This window comes from Cheilinus undulatus, linkage group 6 (assembly GCF_018320785.1).
Source record: "Cheilinus undulatus linkage group 6, ASM1832078v1, whole genome shotgun sequence".
Lineage (NCBI taxonomy): Eukaryota > Metazoa > Chordata > Actinopteri > Labriformes > Labridae > Cheilinus > Cheilinus undulatus.
This window is the reverse complement of record NC_054870.1, coordinates 28,717,423-28,742,789: the sequence shown is the minus strand read 5'-3', so window position 1 is coordinate 28,742,789 and position 25,367 is coordinate 28,717,423. Positions and strand designations below refer to the sequence as shown.

At 37.9% G+C, this 25,367-nt stretch overlaps 1 protein-coding gene across 1 annotated transcript in view; it reads left to right on the top strand.

Moving 5' to 3' along the window:
* adss2 (adenylosuccinate synthase 2) overlaps positions 1-20,645 on the top strand; it is a 31,159-nt gene extending 10,514 nt beyond the window's left edge. The window contains exons 2-13 of the mRNA XM_041790021.1: positions 972-1,074; positions 6,013-6,081; positions 6,190-6,240; positions 6,375-6,441; positions 10,793-10,900; positions 11,015-11,096; positions 11,176-11,302; positions 15,027-15,181; positions 15,453-15,577; positions 15,903-16,000; positions 16,275-16,424; positions 19,969-20,645. Coding sequence (XP_041645955.1) covers positions 972-1,074; positions 6,013-6,081; positions 6,190-6,240; positions 6,375-6,441; positions 10,793-10,900; positions 11,015-11,096; positions 11,176-11,302; positions 15,027-15,181; positions 15,453-15,577; positions 15,903-16,000; positions 16,275-16,424; positions 19,969-20,021 — 1,188 coding nt within the window. The 3' untranslated portion in view covers positions 20,022-20,645. The remainder of the gene's footprint in view (positions 1-971; positions 1,075-6,012; positions 6,082-6,189; positions 6,241-6,374; positions 6,442-10,792; positions 10,901-11,014; positions 11,097-11,175; positions 11,303-15,026; positions 15,182-15,452; positions 15,578-15,902; positions 16,001-16,274; positions 16,425-19,968) is intronic.
* The last annotated feature ends 4,722 nt before the right edge of the window (positions 20,646-25,367 follow it).

Sequence of the window (25,367 nt, the reverse complement as noted above, 5' to 3'; positions counted from 1 at the left end):
ACATGTGGTCAGGAATATTTCACAGCAAGGGCCTGTCATGAAATATTCTCAAAATTTACAGGAGTGCACATTAATGACAGTTTTTGCCTTCTTATCTGTGCTACATGTAACTGGACATTTACAGTGTATAAAAGAACAAGAAGGTGTGCAGAAAAGATTATGTTGCATTTTTGTAACATGCACAATTTAACTGGTTGTGCACTGGTGTGAAAATAAATGTCATCACCACCACCTGCTGCCTTGTGTTGACATATCATGAATATTTCCTGCTGCATTCTCACATCAGCTCACCCAGACTTCATGCAGAATTTTACTAAAGGGGCTTAGCAGGAAAAATCCCAGATAAAGTCATCCTTATAAACAAGTCTGTTTGCATTGTTGTTACCATAAATCAAACTTTTAAATGGGTGGATTAACAACAATCTTTCACCTTCTCCTGCTCGCCTGGAGCAAAAGAATGTTGTCCAGTTTAAAAAGACTTGATGAGTCAGACTTTCCATACTTGTAAAAGCAAGCCACATAGAAAAAATGAGCTCTAGGAAAAAAATCTAGAAGTATTTGATTCACATTTACTGCCCAGGCTTTGGTTTATTTTGCCATGATTTTTTAATAACATAATTTGTGCTTTCAAAGGCAGACAAGCTTGTAAGAGGTGTACAAAAACCATTAAACTGCCAGGATGTTTATTGTCTGATGTAGTGGCTTTTTAGGGCAGCAGGTCTGGACAGGACTTGATTTTGGGTGCAGGGACTGAACCATCATTTTCCATGCACAATGTTTAATCCAAGTACTGACATATTCGTCTGCTGTGCTGCTTCTCCGTCAGATCTGATTACACAATGAGCAGGAGTCTAAGCAACATTACACATACTAACACAGTGGTTTATGTACGATGCTTGTTGCTACTCGCCAAACTATTTGGACTGCCCTCCAGCTCAGACTTTGTGCTTGACTCTGTCTTTTCTCTGCAGGGCGGCAACAATGCAGGACACACAGTGGTGGTAGACTCAGTGGAATACGACTTTCACCTCCTCCCCAGCGGCATCATCAACCCAAAGGCCACGGCCTTCATCGGTGTGTAACACACACAAGTGAACGCATGCAGAAACACTTACATACTCTCAAATTCTACGCTCTCACTGTAACACACACACTATCCTCACACACAGTAACACACAGCCACTCGTTTCAAGGCCATCCCGACTAGCTATTTTCTTGATGAATTGATCGAGCCTCCCTTTGACGGCCTGGCGTTTGTCACTGCCAGAGTAACAGCCTCCCTTTTGAGGACTGCTAGTGAGTATGATCAGCTTGACTCAAAGCCAGAATGCAGACCACATCTACTGCTCTGCAGTAACTTCATTAGCTAATGGTGCCTCATTCTTTCTTTCAGGCTTTTAAGGCTCCAACATGACACTTAATATGCATAGCTGCATAAATGCAATTTTTTAATTTTTGATATACGACACGTCAGTGGTGTTCTGCACACTCAGGCAGGGTTGATGCAAGGTGTGTCACCTGTAACATTGAAGGGCACAGTGCACTTATCGTAGCCTGATTTGTCAGTTCTTTTCTTAAACTAAACTGTTTATTTTAATTCTAAACTAGAAAAGCACTCAGAGAGTGCAGACCTCTGCCATTAGCCCTATCTCCCAATAGTGAAGAATCCTTTAATAAATTCCTGGATCCGTCCCCATGTACCCCCCATCATGGCATTTGCTGATTAGTCCCTCTCCAGTGGAGTGGGGCCAATGCTTTGCCCAGTGAGGCAAAGCATTGGCTTCGATACGGTGGACTGTCATGGTGGAAGCATTGCCTGCTGCTCCCAACGGATGCACTGACAGTCTCACCCATGGTCTCACTGGACGACTGGAAGTCATGGCAGAGGGTAAATATTCCTCTATTCCTCTCAGCATTGTGAGTATTCTCGCTACAATTCGCTGTCATTCTCTCTGTTACGCTCCGACTTGTCTCCTCGACCGGCATGCGTCTTTCAAACTCTGTAAACTCCAAAACTTTGAATGGAAAAACAGCCAAAACGCTGCTGGAATTTAAGTTACTCATGTCCGCCATCTCCTGGTGTAAAGTGGTAACAGCGCAGACCTCCGCCATTAGCCCTATCTCCCAATAGTACAGAATCCTTTAAAAAATTCCAGACGGTGATCTGGATCACTCCCAAAATCTAATCAGTTCTTCCTTATGCCATTTCTGACATTTCCTGAAAATTTCATCAAAATCCCTCCACAACTTTTTAAGTTATGTTGCTAACAAACTAACAAACCCACCCGATCACATAACCTCCTTGGCGGAGATGATAACTTAAAATCTTAAAAGTAGACTACTTGTTATTCATTGATAAACTCTCCACCATTGAGGAGCTTTTCCAGAACTTTTCTTGTCAAATAGCTTTGACTAATCCCAGCTATAGACAGCATGACGACCATTTTATATCACAGCGTGTGTCATATCACAAACTCTTGTTCCGAAGAAGGGCACTATGGCTGTAAACTTAAATGCCTTTGGTGAGGGCACTGACTTTTACTGTGTAGTGTTTCCTAAGGCAGGATTGTAGAGTTATTTTTATGTAGCTGTATTTGTAAAGTAATCTTGTCCTAAAAGATGCCCAAAAATAAAATCTGTCATAATTTTTTAGTTTTACTGTAAATTAGGTTTTACAGGAGCTGTGAAGTCAAATTGACGTGTTTGAGGACGTGTGAAAGGTGTTAAGATTAGTTTTTGGACAGCTGGCCTGACTGTCATTCATAATCTGCCTTTTTATCTCACTACTGTGCATTACAAGCTGGGAAGGATTATTTCAGTAAACAGAGACATAATTGGATATGTTACAAGCATTAGTATCTCTTACTAATAAAGAGGGTTTTTGCAGCTGAGTATTTATAGAAATCCTACCAGCAGCTTGGCTCTATCAAGGGCCATGCTAGTCTGTCTGTCCAGACTGAAATGTCTCAACAGCTGTTGCATAGATTACCATTAAACTTGGTACATACAGTCACAGTTCACAAATGATGCATCCTACTATCTTTGGGCCTTATTCAAAAATATCTTTCCAAGATTTTTCTTCAATTTGTGCTTAAGAAAGTTTCTAAAAGAAACCTGTGTGGGATTAATGACACACTCTTATTAAACTTGCACCCATGTTCTTAGGTAGATGAATACCACGTGTGTGGTGAGGTGGAAGCACATTCACATTTCACTTTAAAATGCATAGAGAAATGACCCTTTTATTTCCATATAGGGCATAAGATGCAGGGCAGAGTACAAAGACAGAAGGCACACAGGAGTGAGAGGGGAATAAGCAAGATATCAGTCATGTCTAAATTAAAATACGCTGTAAAGTACAATCACAATACTTTGAAATACTTTGATAGAAGGAGATGCAGTGATGCTCCACATGACACCAGAAGAGGAGGAGTTAATTATATTTTTAGTACTAGTAGTGGATATTAAATTGATGCTACAACCACATAAATTGGATGAAATCACTGGATCAGATAGTGCTCTCATTAGAAATGACATGCTGTAATAAGACAAAGGATGCATTCAGAATGATTCAAAAATTTGGGATGGCAGTTTTTTGCCAAATTAAGTATAAATTGATTAAAACAGACATTAATTGGGTGCCAGTTTAGCTCTGTTTGTAGAGTGGGCACCCATGTGCAGAGGCTATCGTCCTTAATGCACTGCTTGCAGGAGCCCCCATTCTTTCTCCCCATATTTCTTGTCTCTCTGCAGCTGTCTTATCATATAAAGGCAAAATACCCCAAAATAATTCAAAAAAATAAGTCAAAATAAATCTAAACCAAAAAAACATACATTAATTTCAAAACCTGACACTTTACAGTGATTGAACATCATTTAAACACATTGATACCTGCTGATGCACACATACCCATGTGTAGTTTTTTATTGTTTTAAATTAGATTCCAATAATGAAACTTTTACACATGTGCTAAATTTGTATTTAACATTTCACAGCCAAGATAAATCACTGTTTGTTTAAATTAAAACTTAACCACATTTAAGTCATGTATTTGTGCATATTTGATTCTGTAAGAGTCTTAAATTGATTGAAGTGCCGATAAATAATTTATTTTTTACGCTTTAAATATCATATAAATCCAGCACATTTGAGTGCTGTTGAGCACTCAAATGTTTGTAAGAGTGCTCTGTAGTGTTCATAGATTTTGTTCATTAGAAGATTAGAGAGCTTTGTTGAATGACAGAATCTTCTTTAAAAAAAACACATTTTAAGAGGGTTTAAAGAGCAAATTTCCTCTTAAAAACGGTTGGTGAATGAGGTATTATGTGATTACCTGACTTATCCTATATTGACACCCTGGTTAACTTTTGTGTGGAATTTCTTTGCAAATGTTTGAAGAATAGCTATAAAATCTTGTTCAGTCATTTATTTACCTCAGAGTTGGTGATTATAGCTTAAATAACTTTCTCAACATTCTGCTATGATGTTGTAAAGTCCATCAGCACTAAAGCTAACCTGCTAAGCTAAGGTAAGGGATACAGTAGACGTTACTGAAAATTCACACCTGAGCTTGAATATTTTCAGTCTTCATTTGTCGACAACATTTGGTGTCACTGAAGGACATTTCTGTTCCCAGTTGCAGCTGTGTGTGAAAAGCTAACATCTATGTTGTTTCAGTTTCTTATTGAATATTATCGCAGCGTGTAAACCTATTAGTGTCATCATAAAGAGCGAGACTGGTATGTTGAGTAAAGTACCTGAAAAGTCCTGGAGTTGATGGAGAATCTAATAGGGTTTTTTAAATCACACGAAAGCCGCAATGAAGTCAAAAGCACATGCTTTTTCAGAAAATAATTACTCATTTTAGTACTGTGTAAACCTTACAGAGTGGAGCAATGTTTTGTTTACTTTTTAGTGAGTCTACTTTCTGTGTGAAAAAGGACATTTATAGCCTCCAGCGCAGTTCACAAATATATCTTTGTGTCTTTTTTTGCTCTACATGTTTTTCCCCCTTTATCTCCCAAATTCTTTTCCTTCAGTGGTATCAGGAACATCTGTTGTTTACTTTTTTCAGCCTTAAAAGATGAAGTATAAACCTCAGTAGGGGTAAATTCTCTGTTATATAAGTACCGTAAGTCCCAAACTGGTCAGGGTGTCAAGAGCCTCTAAGGGATAAATCTAAGGCACCTTGAGATGGAGACATTTCTTGATGGAATATTGAATAGTTTCCAGGAAGGACTGCACTGTTAATTACACTTTAATCATAATCTTCCCATGGAAAGAAACACAATTTAATATCAATTATAGATGATACTCTGTGTTTATCTGTTATAGTAAACTTTTATTTAATTTGATTTAATTTTTATTTGCATAGTGTTTTAATCTGCTCAACTTTTCTCTCATTCTATCCTTGAAAGCAAGCAGAGAAGATCTTTAGATGGCGGCATGATGTGTTGCTTTTTGAGATTTTTTAGCCTACTCCCCTTTGTCAGACAGGTTCTATGTAAGTGAGGTCTTGATTCAGCAGGTCTGGCAGTAAACAGGCCTGTGTGTGGCTAGTGAATGTCCAAGTAGGTTTGGATGGCTTTTTTCCTGTAAAAAATGAAATAATCAATGAAAAAAGTCCCTGGAATTAAAAAAAAAAAAAAAGAATTGTGATTAATTAAAAAAAAAAAAATCAATGTAATAGTGGCTTTGATTTTGGCTAAATCTGTGCAGCCCTATCTCCATTGACTGTCCAAGTATTGCTATTTATGGGTGCCAGTTTAGCTCAGTTGGTAGAGCAGTCGCCCATGTAAAGGCCACAGTCCTCAACACATTTGTTGCTACTTTGAATCCTAATCCTGGCACTGTTTGGTGCATGTTTTCCCACTCTCCATCCTGTCTTTTTTTAGTTGTCCCATCATATAGAGGCAATAAGCCCAAAAAAGTGTCCTTTTCTGTTTTTTCTGTTTTAAAGACCTTCTTCCACAATTCTTTTTTTTTTTTTTTTTTTTTTTACTTTATCCTAGGCAATGGTGTGGTAATACACCTCCCAGGCCTGTTTGACGAGGCAGAAAAGAATCAACGGAAAGGAAACGGTAAATATCACACAGCTGTTTTATGTATACACAATATTAACTAGAAGTAACTGAACAGGCTTTGTCTTTTTATTTGTGGAGACTCAGTGTATCATTTTGTGTGTGCAGGTCTTAAAGACTGGGATAAAAGGTTGATCATCTCAGACAGAGCACATATCGGTGAGTTCAGCATACCTACCCCTTGGTTTTATTCTGTATGAATGTTTGAATGAATGCATTCAAAAATGTATGTTTGAGCCCTGCTTTCTCTGAGGTGTGTGAGTGTGTGTGTCCCCTTTCTCCCTCCTCCACAGTGTTTGACTTCCACCAAGCAGTGGATGACATTCAGGAACAGCAGAGACAAGATCAAGCAGGCAAGAAGTAAGAAACCTGTTGCTTAAAAATAGATGCTGCACACACACAGACTCACACAAACACACAGACACACAGGCTGGCCCATATTTAGGTGCACATATTTTACATCAGAGTTGAACATGTTTACTGGTTCAGAAACAGTTTTGTCCTAAAGACGCAGACCCAGGAGTATTATGTGTGAGTATGACAGTGTTGTGTGTGTTGTTGTGAAAGGGAGGAAAACCATATTTTCACCTGGGTGCCTAAATTAAATCCAATTTTTAGTTGTGGACTGACTGTAAGGTCAGTTCGGTGGATTTCCAGCCTCTCTGCTGTTGATCAGCTCTACCCAAAAACAAAAGTTAAAACATTTGTCTTGTAGTTCCACTAAGCTGGTTGACTAAACAGCCAGTTTATTGGTATATTATAACATCCTTTGTCATATTGTCAACACACAAACATAAAACAGGTGTACTAATTGATAATATTTACACTAGGGGTGACCCGGAATAGTTGGCGATTCGACGATTCGATTCAGAGGAGTCTGATTTGACTATGAACCTCATAGTCGAATGTTGTTATGTAACCAAAATCGTACCATTCTGACTACATGGGGCTGCTAAGCCTGAGTTTCCGTTAGCCAGCATTTGCAGGTCATCGGTCAGTAAAAAGGGCAGAAGTCCGGCAGATAAAAATATAACCGGTCAAAATGTCCAGCAGAAAACATGCAAATGACCAGATAAGTAAATACTGAATACTTGCATATTATATTTTGTGTAACCTAGAAGATATGTTGCGAGAATGCGTTAATATAAACTAAAAGTTGCCTAATCATCTTACCACACCCACTGTCCTGCGGTGCTGGGGTTGTTTATCTCCTCAGACGGCAAGCACATGGCTAATTATGTATGCACGATGACGTCAAAGCAAATCTATCTCTCTGTGTGTGCTCAGTATTGCTGGGGGACTATGCAGGAAAAGTGGGAAAGTTTTACCAGAGCTTTCTCGTAAAGCAGAATTTTAATCTAAGTGAGGTTTTCCTGGTTAACCAAAGGCTCAATATCATCAGCGGTATGGAGGGATTTTGTGTCATCGCTGCGAGTTATGAAGAGGCTGAAACAAAGAGAACTGTATAGCTGAGCATCATAAACACCGATGCAGCAGCAGAGAGAGAGAGGCTTACGCCGAGCAGAGTTATAGTGGACTTTGATAAACTACCTATGACCAATCCCCATATAAAGTTGGATTGCATTCAAGACAGAATCACATCATGCAGAACAGCATGGACCGCTTGGAGCTTACAACGAAGGCTCTGTCTCTCTTCCTGGCTAATTAGCAGAAGTACTCTTGGATAAGCCGTTAATGAGAGGAGGACTGGACCAGACTATCTGCCGTGGAGCTTTTGTCTTTTTGGGACTAGTCCAAATAAACCAGGATGGCTGGATTTCCAGCTTTAGCAGAGGTTACAGTTATATCATCATGAGGACTGATATTAGCACTGACGGTAAGACTCATTTTTCATTTGAAATGTAGAGTTCTAACGCAGTGTCCAGTTAAGAGAACACTTATGTGTTTGGATGCTTCGTTGTTGTTGGTGGAGGATGGTATTTGGCTGTTGTAAGCTGCTAAGTTATGATAGCAGCCAAAGTGCTAACAGGCTAACAGTGCTAATGTGAGGCTAACTGTTGTTGTTTATGAGTTTAACGTGGGCGTATGTTGTGTAACTGACTGCGTGTAAGGAAAAGCGCGCAGCTTTCATTTTGATGTTTTAAACCACTTACACAAAAAAATAAGAGAGAGATTTATGCATTTTGCTGCTGTTAATGCAGCAAAATAATGTTAAAGCAAATGTCCGGTAGTTGTTCTAAATGGCGGGAATTCTTGAGGACTGCTGGTCATTTTGACCGGGGACAAAAAAGTCTAGCGGAAACGCTGTTCGACTGTTAGTCGACTAGAGGCAAAATCTGACGAATTAGATTCGACTATGAAAATCCTTAGTCGAAGACACTTCTAATTTATACAGCTGGAAAGTCTGTTTATTTTCCTTTGAAGTTGTGCCACATTTGTAAGGAACATGCATTTGAGGGATGAGCAGCAGATCTGAGTATGTGGTTTGCACATGTGAAAATTTGCCTCAGTAGCATGTGGAAGAACCATTAACAGCTACAGCAGCCTGGCACCTCCTCCCCATGCTGGTCAACAGCCTGGTCACACACTGCTGTGGGATGGCATCCCATTCTTCATCCAGCATTTGTCCCAAGTCAGCCAATGTGGTTGTGTTGATCAATCTGACACAAACAGCACACCCAAGCTAATCCCGCAAGTGTTCAATGGGGTTGAGGTCAGGACTGCAGGTAGGCCATTCTGTCCTCCCCACTTCCAAATACTAGAGGTAGTCTCTGATAAATCCCGCTCTGTGGGGGCCAGCATTGTCATGTTGGAGGATAGAGTTCGGTCCCAGACTGTAGAGCTATGGGATTGCCACTGGTTTCAGAATCTCATCTCGATACCTCTCTGTATTGAGGTAGCCTACAGTGATGACAACCCCCATTTTTCCAGTGAGGGAGATGCCGCCTCACACCATCACACTGCCTCCATCAAAAGATGTTACTCTGTCGATGCAGCAATCACCATAGTATTCTCTGCACTTTCGCCACACTTTGACGCTACCATCCAACTGCCGCTGGCAGAATCTGGACTGGGCTGAACATAACAGGTGCCAATCAGGCTGTCAACACCTGGTGGTACCAGAGGCTCAGAACAAGAGTCAATAGCAACAGCAGAATAAGCTGCTTGGAAATGGTGGAGAAGATTTGGCAAATTTTTCATAGGTGCAACCCATATACTCAGCTCTGCTGCTCATCCCACAAATGCATGTTTCTTACAAATGTGGCACCATTTGATAGGAAAATAAACAGACTTTCCAACAGAATAAGATTAATTGCCAAGAAGCATTGTTAAAACAAAGAAATAATCTACCAAACACAAATTTCCTAGCTATTTATGCTAAGATTATTTGCTTGAATATTTCTGTTTACACCTGCACCATTACATTCCAGGGGAAATTTTACTTTTTTAACTGCTCTATCTCTTCTTGAAGTGTAAAAACACATATGATGACTTATGACATTTTTTTATCCATACAAGCTTTATCTAATCTATCAACCAGTGGGAAATGCATGTTTTTCTCTGTACTTCTCATGTTTTGCAGTAATGTCTGACACATGCTCAGCGACCTGCTGTGTTTGGATTGTTTTGATACGCCACATGTCATTAGCAAGAGGCAACTGCCTTTCTCCTGAAACTAGGAGTGTACCTATAAACTAGAGGTTATTGCTTTCTCTTTGTCCAGAATAGGAAATTCTTTTTACTTTTGTTAAATATTAATAAGATACTAACTTGTTTTTAGTTATTTCTTTTTTTTTTAGTAGGAGAGAAAATCAATTAAAATCATCAGTCAGGTTTAGTTTGAAAAAAACTGAGATTTTATTTTTAGCTGTATCGCCTTACATTACTAAAATATCAATTCATCCCTTTACAGGCACCATGTGTTGTTATTTAGATACATGTCCTCTGATAATACTTCGGGACTTTTACTTTTAGAATTGTTTGAATACATAATTTTAATGGATCCTTTTTAAAGACATTATATTACCCTGTTCCTTGTGTAAAGGGTCTGAGTCCCTCATTGGCAAAATGCCTTAAATTATACAACTTCTTTCACTTGTGCAAGGATCACAGGCTCGTGCAGATAAAAAAAACTCCATACCTTAAGTGGATTTTGACTTTTTCCATCCTTTAGTTTGCATGCATAATATACAAAATTTGCTGTTCATTCCTTTCAGTGGGGGAAGTTATAACTGGTACATGTGGAGTCTGTTGAAGGTAAACGGTTAAATAGATCAACATTTTCTTTAGCAGCTGCTCATTTTTTTTTGCTACCCTGAAAAACATATTTTTCCACCTAGTAAACAATTTAAGGTCACTTTTTGCTTCCTTGATATTATAAGATGCAGAAATGGCAAGTTTACAGTGCAAATAATTAGCTGATGTATGGATATAAAGAGTATTTGCATTGAATTATTTATTTATTTATTTAACTTTTATTTAACCAGGATTTATTCCCATTGAGATATAAAAATCTCTTTCAAAAGGGTCTCTGGGAATTCTGAAAATAGGATTTACTTGTGCCTTGTTTAAAGACAGTATTCAACAAACATATTTTCCTTTGTTCAGTGATGTGAGAGAGTTACCGTATAAAAGGTGTTCAAAGTTGTCTGAACTGATGAACTGTGAAACTGTAAAAAAGGAGAATTGTTGTCACATGCTCATGCCATTTCTGTTTCTTCCCTCCCTCTCCTCTTTTGGCCCTGCCTAGGCTCGGAACAACAAAAAAAGGGATCGGTCCAGTGTACTCAGCTAAAGCAGCACGTAGCGGCCTCAGGATATGTGACCTGCTGGCTGACTTCACAAAGTTCTCAGAAAGGTCAGTGCTAATAGTAAATCATCAATGCCCCTGTGAGTTTAAAAACAGGGATGCCCAGTATATGCAGCATGATTTAGAAAGTAAATAAAAACTGATCAGTATCGTTGGTTACAGGTATAAAGTATTAGCCCAGCAGTACAAGTCCACATACCCCACCCTGGAGATTGACATAGAGGGAGAGCTGGTTAAACTAAAGGTAATGCAGACTAAAACATAAAAGGAGGTAACTGAGAATGATCAAACTGGCCTCTGTGCAGTAACATTTTGACTTTCAGGACTATGTGGAGAGGATCAAGCCCATGGTGAGAGATGGGGTGCACTACATGTACGAGGCTCTCCATGGCCCTCCTATGAAGATCCTGGTGGAAGGAGCCAACGCAGCCCTGCTGGACATAGACTTTGGTTAGTAGATTCTTGTGTGCGCATGTACATCACAATTAAGAATGCCTTTTAACTTATTTGGTTCTGTATATTCCCACTAATCCTTTTGAGAATGTATTAATTGTGCTAACTCTGTGAACAAATGTGATTTCTAACTACAAAGCACTGTCGAGTGCATTTACAGTGATCCAGTGATGTTGCCCTGAGACTTTTAAGCTTTGTGATGCTCTTTACTAAAGCCCACTTGGAGTTCAGACTAGGGACAATGGTAAGTTTACCAGCTGCTAAGGTGCTCTGGCATCCAGGCTCAATGTGCACGCTCAGTTATAACACCTCATACCACCTGACTGTGCATGAGCACGACAGCATCCTGTATCAGCAGCCTGTCAGTCAGAGTTAGAGATTAAGCTTTTAGATACTCACTAATTTGAGCGTAGATTTTTAGACCAAAATGAATGCTCTTTTTGAACACACCTCCTTCATTCTTCAGCTCCCCTGTCCCCTCCTACCTCTACACTCCCCCCACTTTTCCCTTCCCATTTCACCAGCAGGTGTCTAGGAGATGGAGAGCAGCAGACAAGTGCTGATAAACAACTGAAAACAAGGGTCCTTGGAGCATTTTCAAGTGATGATATGTATCTCAAAGTTGACTCATTTGTTATTTTTGTATTTTTTTGTTTTTTGGTCAATGGTTATAGAGGGAGTAGTTCACATTAAAAAAGAAATGTAAAAAAAATGTTTGAGCCTCTGAGAAACCTGTAAACAATCAAAAGCAAGCACCATCCCTTCAGTGTAAACGCAGCTGAGAACAACAAACACAGCATTCAACACAGAGTTTCACTTCACACTTTTCCCAAGGACGTCATTACCCCAGAATGTACGAACCCCAATTTACAAAAACTCGGAACAGTGTAAGATGTGAATAAAACCAAAATACAGTGATTTAAAAATCTTTTACAACCTATTCAATCTTTACCATTCAATTGTATACGGCACGGAAACTAGATATCCAGTTTAGCTTGTAATGGGTTCCTAAAAGGTTGTGATAGTAGCTTGTTTATCATTGTTATGACGCTTTTGAATCATCTGGGGACAGAAGACCCTCATTGTTCGAGTATTCGCTCTCAATTTTGCTTTGTGTTCATCTTAAGTTGCTCAACAGTGCCGGGTTAACGTTTGTTGTATTTTGTACCTCATAATGCACCATACATTCTCATGTCTGGACTGCATACAGTCTAGAACCTGCACTCTTTTACTGTGAATCCATGCTGTTGTAACTCTTTTAGGCTGAGCTTGGCGTTGTCCTGCTGTAACAAAAAGACATCAATGAAAAAGACTGGATGAAAGCATATGTTGCTCCAAAACATTTATGCATCTCTCACTGTTAAAAGTGCACTCACAGATGTGCAAGTTACCCGTGACAACAATCTGGATTATCCTTTTCCTCTTTAGCCTGGAGGTCCCAACGACCTTTATTTCCAAAAAAAAAAAAAAAACAATTTGAAATGTGAGCTTGACAGATGACGTCACACTCTTCCACTTCAGGCCAGTTGGTGGCGTTTCTAGATGTTGTTGATGTATGGCTTTTGCTTTGCATGTCAGAGTCCATTTGTAGATGCAGTCATGTACACGAACTGGTGATGACTTTCTAAAGTACCCTAGAGTCCATGTTGTTTCATGTTTAATCATCACCGAATGGCGCCGGTTAATGCAGAGTCACCTGAGAGATTTCGTCCTGGCCACTTAGGTGCAGAGATTTCTCCCGTTTCTTTGAATCGTATGATGGTGTTATGGATTGTAGACGGTGAAATCTCTAAATTCCTTGTAAGGAGGAAAACTGTAAATAAACTGTTGGATTATTTACCCACACACTCTTTCACTAAGTGGAGAACCTCGCACTGTCATTGATTGTGAATGACTGAGCCTTTCAGGAGTTTCCCTTTTATGATACTGTTACCTGTTTCCAGTTAACCTACTTACCTGTGGAATGTTTCAGGTGGTTTTTGAGCATTCCACAACATTCCCTTCATTCTGTTTTTTTTCACATTTAACACAATGTTCCCACCTTTTGGCATTTGGGTCTGTATTTACAGAGGCCATATTTACTTTTCTCCATATTAATATTCTTGTTGTTTCATGTTAAACATCTAATCCAAAAATATCCTCATAAGGTCAATGTTTAAAACATTACAATGATATTTTCCCTTCAGATAATGACACAACTGACACGCTTATCTTGTAGAAATATCATTGTAACAGTACAGGCCTGTCATTGCTCAGTGCTGGATATTATCCAAACACCATGCGTCAGTCTTGTATCAGGGCACAGTGTCCTGCTCACAGATACTGAAGCCAAAAAGCCACTCTTTTTGGCCAGCTGCACTCCCTCTTTATATAGAAACTGTCATTAAGGCTATAAATCATACATACATAGAATGTGTTTGTAAAGGTCTTATCAAACAAAGGTTTTATTATTTTAGTTCATGAACACTTTGACCTAACTGAGGCTGCTAGTGGACACTGGCTGCTGTAGCTGTAGTCCTTGTTCTGCTTTGATTACACAACAGTCTCTTAGAACACAGGGAAAACCGCTAGGTGGGAAGCCCCCAGTGTTCAGGTGAGGAAACTCAAACCTCTTTTGAATGCTGATTAGCTGAAATGTAGAGTCTGAAGCACAAGATATGCTTAATACCTGAGCTAGAGCTGATTTATGTTTATGTTAGTATGTGAACAGTTATTAGCTGTGGATCACAGGGGGCGGTTTGACAGAAGACACCATTAATCCTACTTGACAGAGAGTTTTGTTCTGTGTTTTTGTCCTTTCTTATTAGGAAGCAACTTTTTCAAAAGCATGTTAGCTGCAAGCCAAATCAATCAGGGCTAGGTGTTTGATTTGTCCAGTTATTGAAGAAAGAAGCAGGTTGTCGAGGCAGGGAATTACATCAGGACAGGAGCTAAAACAGACACATCTACTTAATCAACACAGCATCTTGACCTGCAAACTCAAACCACCTCAGAGATGAATGAATTTAGATAAAACCAAAGACTGTCTTTAACATCTTGGCTACTTCTATCAATTTAAAGGCTTTTAGTGGCAACAGAAGGGACTTGCTGTGTAGCAGGTGGTGAGTTTAAAGAGACAAGTTGCACCAAAATGTATTTAAATCAACATAATTATAGAGTTTAAATTTGCTGCATAGAAACAAAGTCAGCAGTTGGAGACATATCTGTACTCACAGTCTTGTGGCTTCAGTGCAGAAGCCAGGAGAAGATAGGCATCCCTACATATCTACTCTATTTTCCTGTATGTAACAGGAAATCCAACTTTGGTATCTCAAAATAACCAGACAAATTGGCCAGTTCTTGAGAAAGGGACAGGAAATTACTCGAAATCACAGGAGAATAGAGTAAATAAATGTATCCGGTGGGTGAAGTGGCTTACAGTGGGTGAACTCAAGATAGTGAGATATTTTAATATATAGCTATTTTAATATTTCGTTAATATAGCTAAAGACTGTGATTTACATTGTTGTCATGAAGAAATCCTTAAAGTTCATCATAAATAAACATCCTATAAATCTATTCTTATCAGCAAAAGAAAGCTTAAGAAATGGGAACAACTAAACACTAATTTGGTGTTCTTTTTTGGTACACATTTTGCCACAATGTCACTGTCACGCCTCACTTTGGAAACACTCTCCCACATTTTTCAGTTGTTAATGTTTTACTACTTTTGTCCTTTCAGGAACGTACCCATTTGTGACATCGTCCAACTGTACAGTGGGTGGCGTTTGCACAGGTCTTGGCATGCCACCTCATAATGTGGGGGAAGTCTACGGGGTCGTGAAAGCATACACCACCAGAGTGGGCATCGGAGCTTTCCCCTCAGAGCAGAGCAATGTAAGAGGGAAACGCACAGTAATATTCACCCATCAATACCAAGACACAAACATAAACAGTGTTTCAGGATTCTTTAACAACTCAGTAACAATAACTTAATAAGGTATCTGCATTATCTTAATGTCAAAGATATTTTAAGAATATTTTATACAGGGCATAAAAGTAGGTTGTTTTGAAACGGCACCACACAGAGGACATTGTCTCACGCTTTGACCAATTACCAGCTGTAAAGACTTCATGCTGCTGTCACTGCTCATTTTATGCTCTTTAGGATATCGGCGAGCTTCTCCAGACTCGAGGGAAAGAAGTGGGCGTGACCACAGGCAGGAAGAGGCGATGTGGTTGGCTGGATCTGGTCCTCATCAAATATGCACACATGATAAATGGCTTTACAGCGTAAGTTCAGTGTGATTGTATGAATTCAAGTCATTTTATGCATACTTGTATTTAGTGAATTATGTATTATGCTTTTCTTTTTAAACATGTCTTAGCTACATTTTTTTATCTTATATACTTTATTTCCTTTTTTGATGTAAAACTCCAAATGGATCAGGTTGGATTATTTTATCAAATATATAAATCATCATCTGTGTATTTTATTTTCATTTTTTTATATTTGATTCCAAGCTGGTTGACTGAACAGTTTGAGCATTCAGAAAGAAATGTCTTGTCTGTGATTGGACACTATTTTCACCTTTCTGCCCACTTTCTCTCCTCCCAGTTTAGCACTCACCAAACTGGATATACTTGACGTGTTTGCAGAGATCAAAGTGGGAGTAGCGTACAAAGTCGACAATCAAACAATACCTCACTTTCCAGGTGAGCCAGAGGTTCAATGTCTTGTTAAGAGTAAGGAGGTAGAGGCTTTATATTCAGCAGTGTCAGGGCAATGCGATCAAAGGAACTGAGCTCAAAATACACTACCTGTAACATGCCCTTCTCCAGCTTTTCTTTTTATAGAAAAATCCATTTTAAGGCAGAGATATATTGATCTGTTGTCACAGCTGTTTGCTCACAGCCTCCTGTGAAGCTAATGGTGTGATATTACCTCCCTCTCATATCCCAAACCCTTGTCGTATTTATTCTCTGCCAGCCAATCAGGAGGTACTGCAGCGTGTGGAGGTCCAGTATGAGACGCTGCCAGGATGGAAAAGTGACATCTCGGCTGTGAGAAGTTTTGAGGAGCTACCTGAGAACGCCAAGAAATATGTCCACTTCATTGAGGAGCATGTGGGAGTTCCTGGTATGACCCCAGATAAACACACTAACAGTGTAGATGATTTAATGCAATGAACATTTCCCTGTCTGATTTTACTCCCAGAACTGATTTTAGCACAAATACTGTCAAAGTGTTTGTCAAAGAGAGTTAGTTTTACCTGACATAGGTTTCTTTTGTTTTAACAAAAGAAACCTATGTCTCAACCTATGTTGAGACTGTTTAATATTAAATCTCTAAATCTTTTTTTTTTTTTTTTTTAGAGGGCACTATTTACCAGTTAGAACTAAGAACGTGATGCACGCCTGATATGAATAAAATAAAAGATGGTCAGGACTGATGTGAAAGAACCAAGAAAAAAAATCCAAAAGCAATGGCCCAGAGTCAGTATTCTATTTCATTGCACACTTCTGAGATATTTCTAAATCCTGAGTGTATTTTAAGAGTGCCTTCTGCTGGATTACACAGCAAACTGCACCAATTTTAATTTGATTATTTATTTTCTGTTTAGAGAGCTTTGAAACCTCATAGACCAACTGTCTCATGAGTAAGAATAATAATTAAAGCTCAGTTCATTCATTATTATTTCAACAGGTAATGCACTGTGCTCAATTAGGTGCCCAGCCCTTACCGATTTACATGACACTGAAAAACAAAACAAAAATGAGCAGTTTTTGTAAATAATCTTCAAGTGTCCTCTTGTGCTGTTGGAAGGTATTTAACACAGATTGAGCAAGCTGAAGCACTTTGTGTGTTAATAGATCCATAAGTCTATCTTCATCAGACATGGAAAACAAATCTGGACAGTCTGTAGGCATTTTTTTACTGTAAGCTGAACTCTTAAACTGTGGTACATAGGAAAATAAAATGAAAAGTAGATTTCATTTTCAACTTCCCCCTAATCACATAAAGCACACTTTGGCCCCTCTTTAGGACCTGAATGAAGAATAACAAAACAATTAAAGCAAATTAAAGGATGGCACATCCCAGCTTAGCTTTTGTGTAACTGTCAGAAAGTTTTGATTTGATATTAATATCAACATACAGATGCATCTCAAATAGTGATGATATCAAGTAAAAGTTCATTTTTCCCTGTGATTTACTCCCCAAAGTTCAATTTCCATGTATTCTAGATTCATCTCAAACAAAGTGAATATTTCAAGAGTTTTTTGTTTCAATTTTGATGATTACAGCTCACAATTACAAAAATCCACCATCTCAAAATATAAGAGTATTGTGGGAAAGTCTCTGGTTCAGTACACACACCTGCAACCACTGGGAAGACTGCTGACTTGAAAAATGCCAAGAAGACGATCATTGTCACCAGGGCTTGACATGAACTTTTTTGCCCACTAGCCATGGTGGCTAGTGGTTTTGCAAACTTAACAGCTACTCGAAATTTCCAGAAGCCACAATTTTGGTGTTGGAAGCTATGTGCTATATGCCAATATGGTATGACATGACACACACTCCATTTTTCCTCATCAATATGATTATTATCAGCTCTCTTAATAAAGCACTTCTCCCTGTACATATAAAACAGCACGCTACAGAGATATGTGTCATACTTCACTGTTAGAGACAGTCATTAAGAGTCAACACTTAGATTTTTATTTACTTTAATTTTCATTTAAGCTAATATTAAAATAGTGAATGTTAATTGACTGTTTATTAGGAAAAAAATACAGCAGATTACAAGAACATCTCCAATTTTCACTCTGACAGATCTCCATCAGAGAATGTTGAGTGTCAAACTTATCCTCTCCTCCCCTCTATTCTCCTTTAAACTTTATGGTGAAAATGTAGTCATATGTGTGTCTTAAACTGATTAAATTATCTGTTGACCTACATTTGGTGCATGAAGCTCACATTTGGAGAACATTAAACAACTGTACTGTCTGTTGTATAATATTAGAAGTAAAAAATCACAGTTTAGCTGAATTCTCATGGACTCCTAAGTGACCAGTTACAGACTTGTATCCTTCTGCCTCTGTTTGTCACTACCCCAGTGAGCTTATTAAAAGTTTCAGAGTTTCTCTCATCTTTTATATCCGTTATACAGCAAATCCTTCATGGACAGAGAGGAGAAGGAGGAAGTTCAGGTCTGTGTTTATCCTCCATTATTCTGAAACATTTTCCCTAAACAGATAGAAACCTTCAGTCTACATTACCAACACCTCAGTGCGCACGTGTGTCAGAATATGTGTGTGAATGTCGCGTTTATGTGTCATACAGCATGAAAGGCCTTGGTGCTGCGTAAAAATGCATAAATAGACGAAGAGACCAGCCACTTTTCAGTTATTTTGGGGGGAAATTTGAGGCTTGTATGTGCCACTCTCTGCAACAAGCCTGAATTATAAGGGCTAACAGACATGCACAGTCAGAGTGAAGCGTAAGTGGTGACACTGATCAATTCAACCCGCCATTGTGGCTAGTTAGTTTAAGTCACTCTGTTACCCTCCACGGCTGAAATCTACCCACATTTGGCTAGTTGGCAGGTGTAAATGTCAGGCCCTGATTGTCACCCTCCACAAGGAGAGTAAACCACAGAAGGTCATTGCTGAGAGGCAAGGCTGTTCTCAGAGGCGGTATCAAAGCATTTTCATTGAAAGTTGTCTGGAAGAGAAAAGTGTGGTAAGAAAAGGTAAACACACAACAGGGATGCTGGCATCCTTCAGAGGATTGTCAAAAAAGCAGATTCAAGAACTTAGGGGAACTTCACAAGGAGTGGACTGAGGCTGGAGTCAGTGGATCAAGAGCCACCACACACAGACAGGCCCAGGAGATGGGCTAAAAGTGTTGTGCTCATGTGTCAAGCCACTCCTGAACCACAAACAATGCTATAAGCCTCTCACTTGTCCTGTTTTCAAATGAAGGTTGATTTTACATTTTATTTGGAAATCAAGGTCCCAGAGGTTTGAGGTGCCATGTCATCCTGCTGCCGTTGGTGACTGTGCTTTATGGAGTCCAGACTCAATGCTGTCAGCCATCTACCAGGAGATTTTAGAGCACTTCAGGCGATGCTGATTTACTTTTAAAGAAGAACTTGGCACCTGCCCCAGTGAAACTAAAACTACCAGAAACTGGTTTGCCAAGTGAATTTTTGATTCATGTGAGCCATGAGCTGTAATTATCAACATTAAAACAAACAAAAACAGTCTTGAAATATTTTGCTTTGTATTGTATTTGTATTGTAATCTAGAATATATAGAAGTTTCACATCTTGGATTAAATCATAGGAATCCCAAACTTTATCATGGTATTCTATTTTTTTGAGATGCACCTGTATGCTCTATATGTTGGAGACCTGCCTTGTCAGATATTTTTACTGGTTGTTTATCTCATGAATAATTATTAGAGCTGTCCCAGTGAAAGATTCATTTAGTCAGTCTGCTTTGTTGATGCCACATTATTTGCCGATATGATCTTTGTTACCAATTTTTAACTGATAAATCAGTTCATCCTTAAATGTTACTCATGACAATAACATCATATAGCCATTCTGCAATAATTAATACACTGGCGGTAATACAGTGTTATAGCAGTAACACCTCTTTTTCTGTGTCTTCAGTCAAATGGATCGGAGTGGGCAAGTCTCGGGAGTCCATGATCCAGTTGTTTTAGAAGATGGGAGGAGAAGCAAAGAGGATGCACTGCAGCATCAACTGTACCCTTCATGCCCTTCCCCTCTACACACACAGCCTACCTACCTGTTCAATATTTCCAGCAGAGACGTGATCACCACATCTGTACTGAATGGTTTTCTGTCATATCGTAGGACTTTCCCATGAAACAGACCAGACACCTTTGGATCAGACCCACTTCAGACTGGACTTCCTCAATGAATGTTTGTCAGCATCTCTGTCTGGATTTTAAAGCATTTTTAAACTTCCAAAAACAGCTTCAAGGTCATCAGCTTGTTAATTCCTGTTTATAAATGCACCTCTCTCTGAAACAGCAGCTGCCATCAGGTCTGGGAGAGGACATCAGGTAATAAAACAACACATGCAGAAACACACTGGATTATCACCCAGAAGAACTGTCCACAAACATTCTGTTCGTCAAACTTTCATCATTTGTATTTTTCTCCTCTTTTCTGTGTTTTAAATGGGCTGTTTCAATCTGGTGTATATTCACTTTAAAAAAATGTATAAACCTCTGCACTTTAGATGCTTTGGACTTTATCGGTTTTGTTTTCTTCTGCTAGGTTTACCCCTCATCCTGACATGATAAAGGGATTTAATATTTGTAATGTGTCTTCTTTTGTTTGGTTCGCCTCTATCAGATGGATGTTTGGAGTTATTTTTTTCATTCAACTAGAAAATAACCCTAAAAATTATAGTAGCTAGAGACTACTTCTGAATTCTGTTGATGTTGGCGGCCGTCATCTGGTGCCCTGGGAAGGCTTCATTGTAGTAGGTGAGAGTTTTTTTTATAAACAACTGGAGAAAATCTGCTGTAAAGAATGAAAAACAATTACAAATTCAAGTATTTTCACAATCACACCCTGTGATTAGCCATTACCCCAGATGTCTTTGCACTTAGAAGTGTGTAATTGTAAATCCTGTTTTAGAGAGTTGTGCTTCCCATATTGTCTCAGCATAGATTTTACGTGAAAGAAAATGTGGCATGTCAGTCTAAAAAGGTTTGAAAAAGTCTGAGTCCCATAGGAAGAAAATATTGAAAACAAGTGAGATAAAGATTAGATTAGATTAAATAAATACTTACTTGATCCTGAAGGAAATTCGAGAAACATTGATGGCCCATACGGAGAAAGATAAGGTTAGTAACAGAAAAATGATTAAATAATGGCATTCATAAATATTTTTAGATAAGCAGATTAATAGCAGCAGCTAAGGTGGTTGAGAAAGATGAGAATGAAGGAGGAAACAAAAGGGTTAATAAGGCATCTTTGAATGAGTTATTATAAAACATAAATAAACAAAATGATAGCATTCAGCCTTTTGAGAGAAGAAATAAACTAAGTGCCAACAAAAGTGTTGCTGGGTCAGATCAGAGCATTACAATAATAACAGTAAGCAAAGCTCTTAATGCTGGCCCTTTAGATGTGTGAATAAGCCACACCTCAGTCTTATAGGAGAAATAGGTAGGTTAAAATATGTTAACATAAGAAGCTCAAACTTCTTCTGTATTGATTCCCATTTACAAGTCTGTTTTGGTGACTGTGGCCATTTTAAGAAAACAAATCTAGCTAATCATTATATAACATCTATGATCCCCCCCCCCCTTTTTTTTTTTTAACAACTAATAAGTATATGAACACTTCTCTTCCACACATTGAAATGGGATCATTCAAAGAGCCTAAAAGGACTAGAAACAGAAACCACCAACAACACATTTCTGGCAAAAAAGAAAAATCTCATTCTACTTATTCTACATTTGGACACAGATGTGTGTTTTAGAGCAGTGGTTCCCTACTGGACTAGATTTAGGACCCAACACCACCTCCTTGTCAACCAATCACAACCCAAATTTTCTAAGTCATACGCAAAAGTTTTAATGAAGAGTTTGGCAACATGGACTTCAAATGGATCAAAATATTGTCAAACAAAGAGGGGAAAAATTTTTCTTCAACATATTGGCATATTATTGACTTGTTCCCACATATTTTCACAAGGCATAGCCTACATCTGCAAATCACTGAAAATGACTTGCAACACACTTTTGGATTCTGACGTATTTGAGAATGGATGTTTTAGAGACAATGGTTAGAAGGAGTTAAAAGATCTCTGGTGAGGATTTATTTGAAGTAAAAATGTGCTTGAATTAATAATTTGGCAACAATCTGAACTCCATATTAACTGTAGCGTGCAATAAGTGAACACTTAATTTCTTTCACTACAACACTGTTTTGACTTATATCTTTAGTTATTGTTCACTTATCGTCCATTTTTGCACTTAAAAAGAGCAGTGAAAGCTTTACTTGAAACAAAATTTTACAACTCAAACTCATCTGTTCACACAGACACAGACGGTGGTTTGTTTACAAACGCACGTGCTGACACTCTGACGTCAGCTCCCTCAAAGTTCCATCATCTTGATGGTGACCGAGATCGAAATATTTTTAGCATTGAAAAATGTCCCTGTCGTCATTTTTATTTCCCAAATTTAACGGGAAATATTGTAAAAAAAAAAAACAAAAAAAAAACAAAAAAAGAAAACGTCACACCAAAACAACAACGTTTTCAAATACCAACAGCTGTGTTAACACGTTTAACATTTCCCATTAGAATACATTTCCACCATCTCTGTTTATTAATACTTAATAAAAACGTCTTTAAATATTTGCATAATTCTCTCCATGCACAGAGGTTGACCAAGTGTCCATCACTAAATTCAATAACAAACATTAACTTAACATTAATTTGAAGCTAGAAATTGTGATTAAAATGAAGCTATCAAATCAGGATACTCATGTTAAGGTAGTTAGCTAATATTAGCTAGAATATCTTACCTCTAAAGAAGAACCTCAGTCTTTCTCTGGCCCGCAGGAACTCCATGTAGCTCCATACAAAGACAGCTTACCCTGAAGTTTTCTCTTCGGATTTTCTTCGGATGAAGATGTCCAACAATTCGTTCTCCAGCATAAAGTTAAATTCCAAAAATGTTCACTTTCCAACAGAGAGATTTTGCATCGGATCATCTCGTGTCAAGATTAAAAGGGATAAAAGCTCTTAAATAACCGTCCTGTTACCATGACACCGACGCTCATACACGAATGTCTTGATTTAAGGTAAAAAGATGAGAATAATTAAGCCTATTTTTTAGATATTAACGATGTGTGTTACTTTGATCTTTAAAAAAAAAAAAAGAAAAAAAAAAAAAAAACTTTGACTCTCTTCCATCACCCGAACGAGTCTCTTTGACTACAACTTTTAAAGCTTATGGCAACTGCCGCTGATTAAAGATCCCCAGCTGGATTAAAAAAATAAAAATAAATTCAAGTTTTTATTTTGTGAAAAACATGAAGAATCTACAAAAATTCTTATGATTGTAAATTATCATTAATTGATGATTTTTTGTTTTGTTTTGTTTTGTTTTGTTTTTGTTTTTGTTTTTTTTTTTTTGTTTTTTTGTTTGTTAAATAAACCAGAGGTAAATAAAATTTGATTTGCAACTAAACAAATCTGAACTGTCAAATACCTAAAGTTATTACATTACTATAATGATTTGTTTGGCCTTAAAATGCTGTAAACATTTGCAAACACACAGAGATGGAGCTTTGAGAATTATACTTTAACCATTTCTTCATCCCAAAGGCCTTTTGTGACCTCAAACATCATTTAAGAAATGATCCAAATCAGCAAGGAAAAACTTTAAACGTATCAACTGAAACTGAAGTTTTTGCTCATATTTTGTTTAATATGTTTCATCCATACATAATTCAGCCAAAAAGAGATTTTAAACCAGTACAGGTCAAAGAGCAGTTTATGTAAAACATTGTTTTTGTAATCCTCCTGTGTAAGCAAACATAACTAATCTCCCTCTGAAAACTTCACATAAGTATTTAAATTCTGTCAATAGAGTTTAGTTTAAGTTGTGATATATCCACTAGATGGCAGTAAGTTTTCCAAGTACAGAAGTAATTACTGTAAATAATATAAAAACTGGCTTTTTTACAGATGGATTAAGGTATTTGTGGTAGTGAGTGAAATTAACACAACAAAAGCATCAATAGGATTGGTGATAGAAAATACTTAAAAGACTCATCATTAGACACTGAGAGGGGTTGCCAGGTGCCTTCCAAATAATCGGGATATTTTTAAATGATTTCAAACCACATGTTTTACCCATTTTTATTTAATTTAATCAAAAAATGAATTACATGTTTAATATAAAAGGTGTCTTTTTGGTAAGATGTGAGCTGAAATCTAATAAATGTTTTTAAAAAACTTAAAATGTAAATCTGAACACAACATGGCTATTTTTAACTCTGCTTCAACCACCAGTGAGGGTCCAAGGTCTTTGGCGTCTTTATTACTGGGGTCATGGGCTGTTCAGTTTTTAGATTCCCTGCTGTAGGATACAATATTATCATCATCAGCTCATATGATAGATAATGCACATACCGCTCACATCAGGACAAAACCTTGTATCTCCATTTTACTTTTTCATAAGTCTGTTGTATTGACAGGGGTGGAAAAAGTGCACATCTATTGTACTCAATTAAAAGTACAGTTGTCCTGGTTAAAAATTACCTTACTAAACTTAAAAGTACTGCTCTGTAAATCTTTTCAAGTGAAAGTAAAAATTATTTAATACAAATTACTATAAGTAAGAAGTAGCTAGAGGGGAGTAAAACATGATCTTTCCTTACTGGCAAGATAAACAAGAGAACAGATCTTCAGCCAGGTTGTTCAGGTAAAGTCACACCTCTATAATAAAGTCAAATACATAGCAAAGTGTTTCCAGTGCCGTAACTCTTACTCAGCTGATAACTTCACTCATGGTGCAAATGTGTCTCAAATCAAAAACAACAATCCATCAGAAACATGACCAAAATAACCCCAACCCCTGTTATTCTGGTTAAAACTTACTTAAGTAGAAGGAAAGGTACTGATTAAAAAATATACTCAATAACAATAATTTGAGTAAATGTAATTGGTTACTTTCCACCCCTGGCTATTGGTCACCCTTTACTTCTACCTACTGATACTTTAAGTAGCCTTTATATTCTGATATTACATGTGAACTTCAGCAGAATTGAAAGTGCCAGAGATGTATTTTTATTTTATAAATGGTGTAGACAGACCACTGTTTAAAGTACTCCAACAACTACTGACTGAATGTCTGCATTAATGTGAGCATGAATAAATCATTTATTATACCTTTTTATGTAATATTATGACTGTTAGTTAAGCAGAAGTTTTTTTTAATGGCATGTCAGTATGTGATTGGCTGTTTGAGGCCCAGATGATGTTGCCATAGAAGAGGCAGGACCTCCAAATG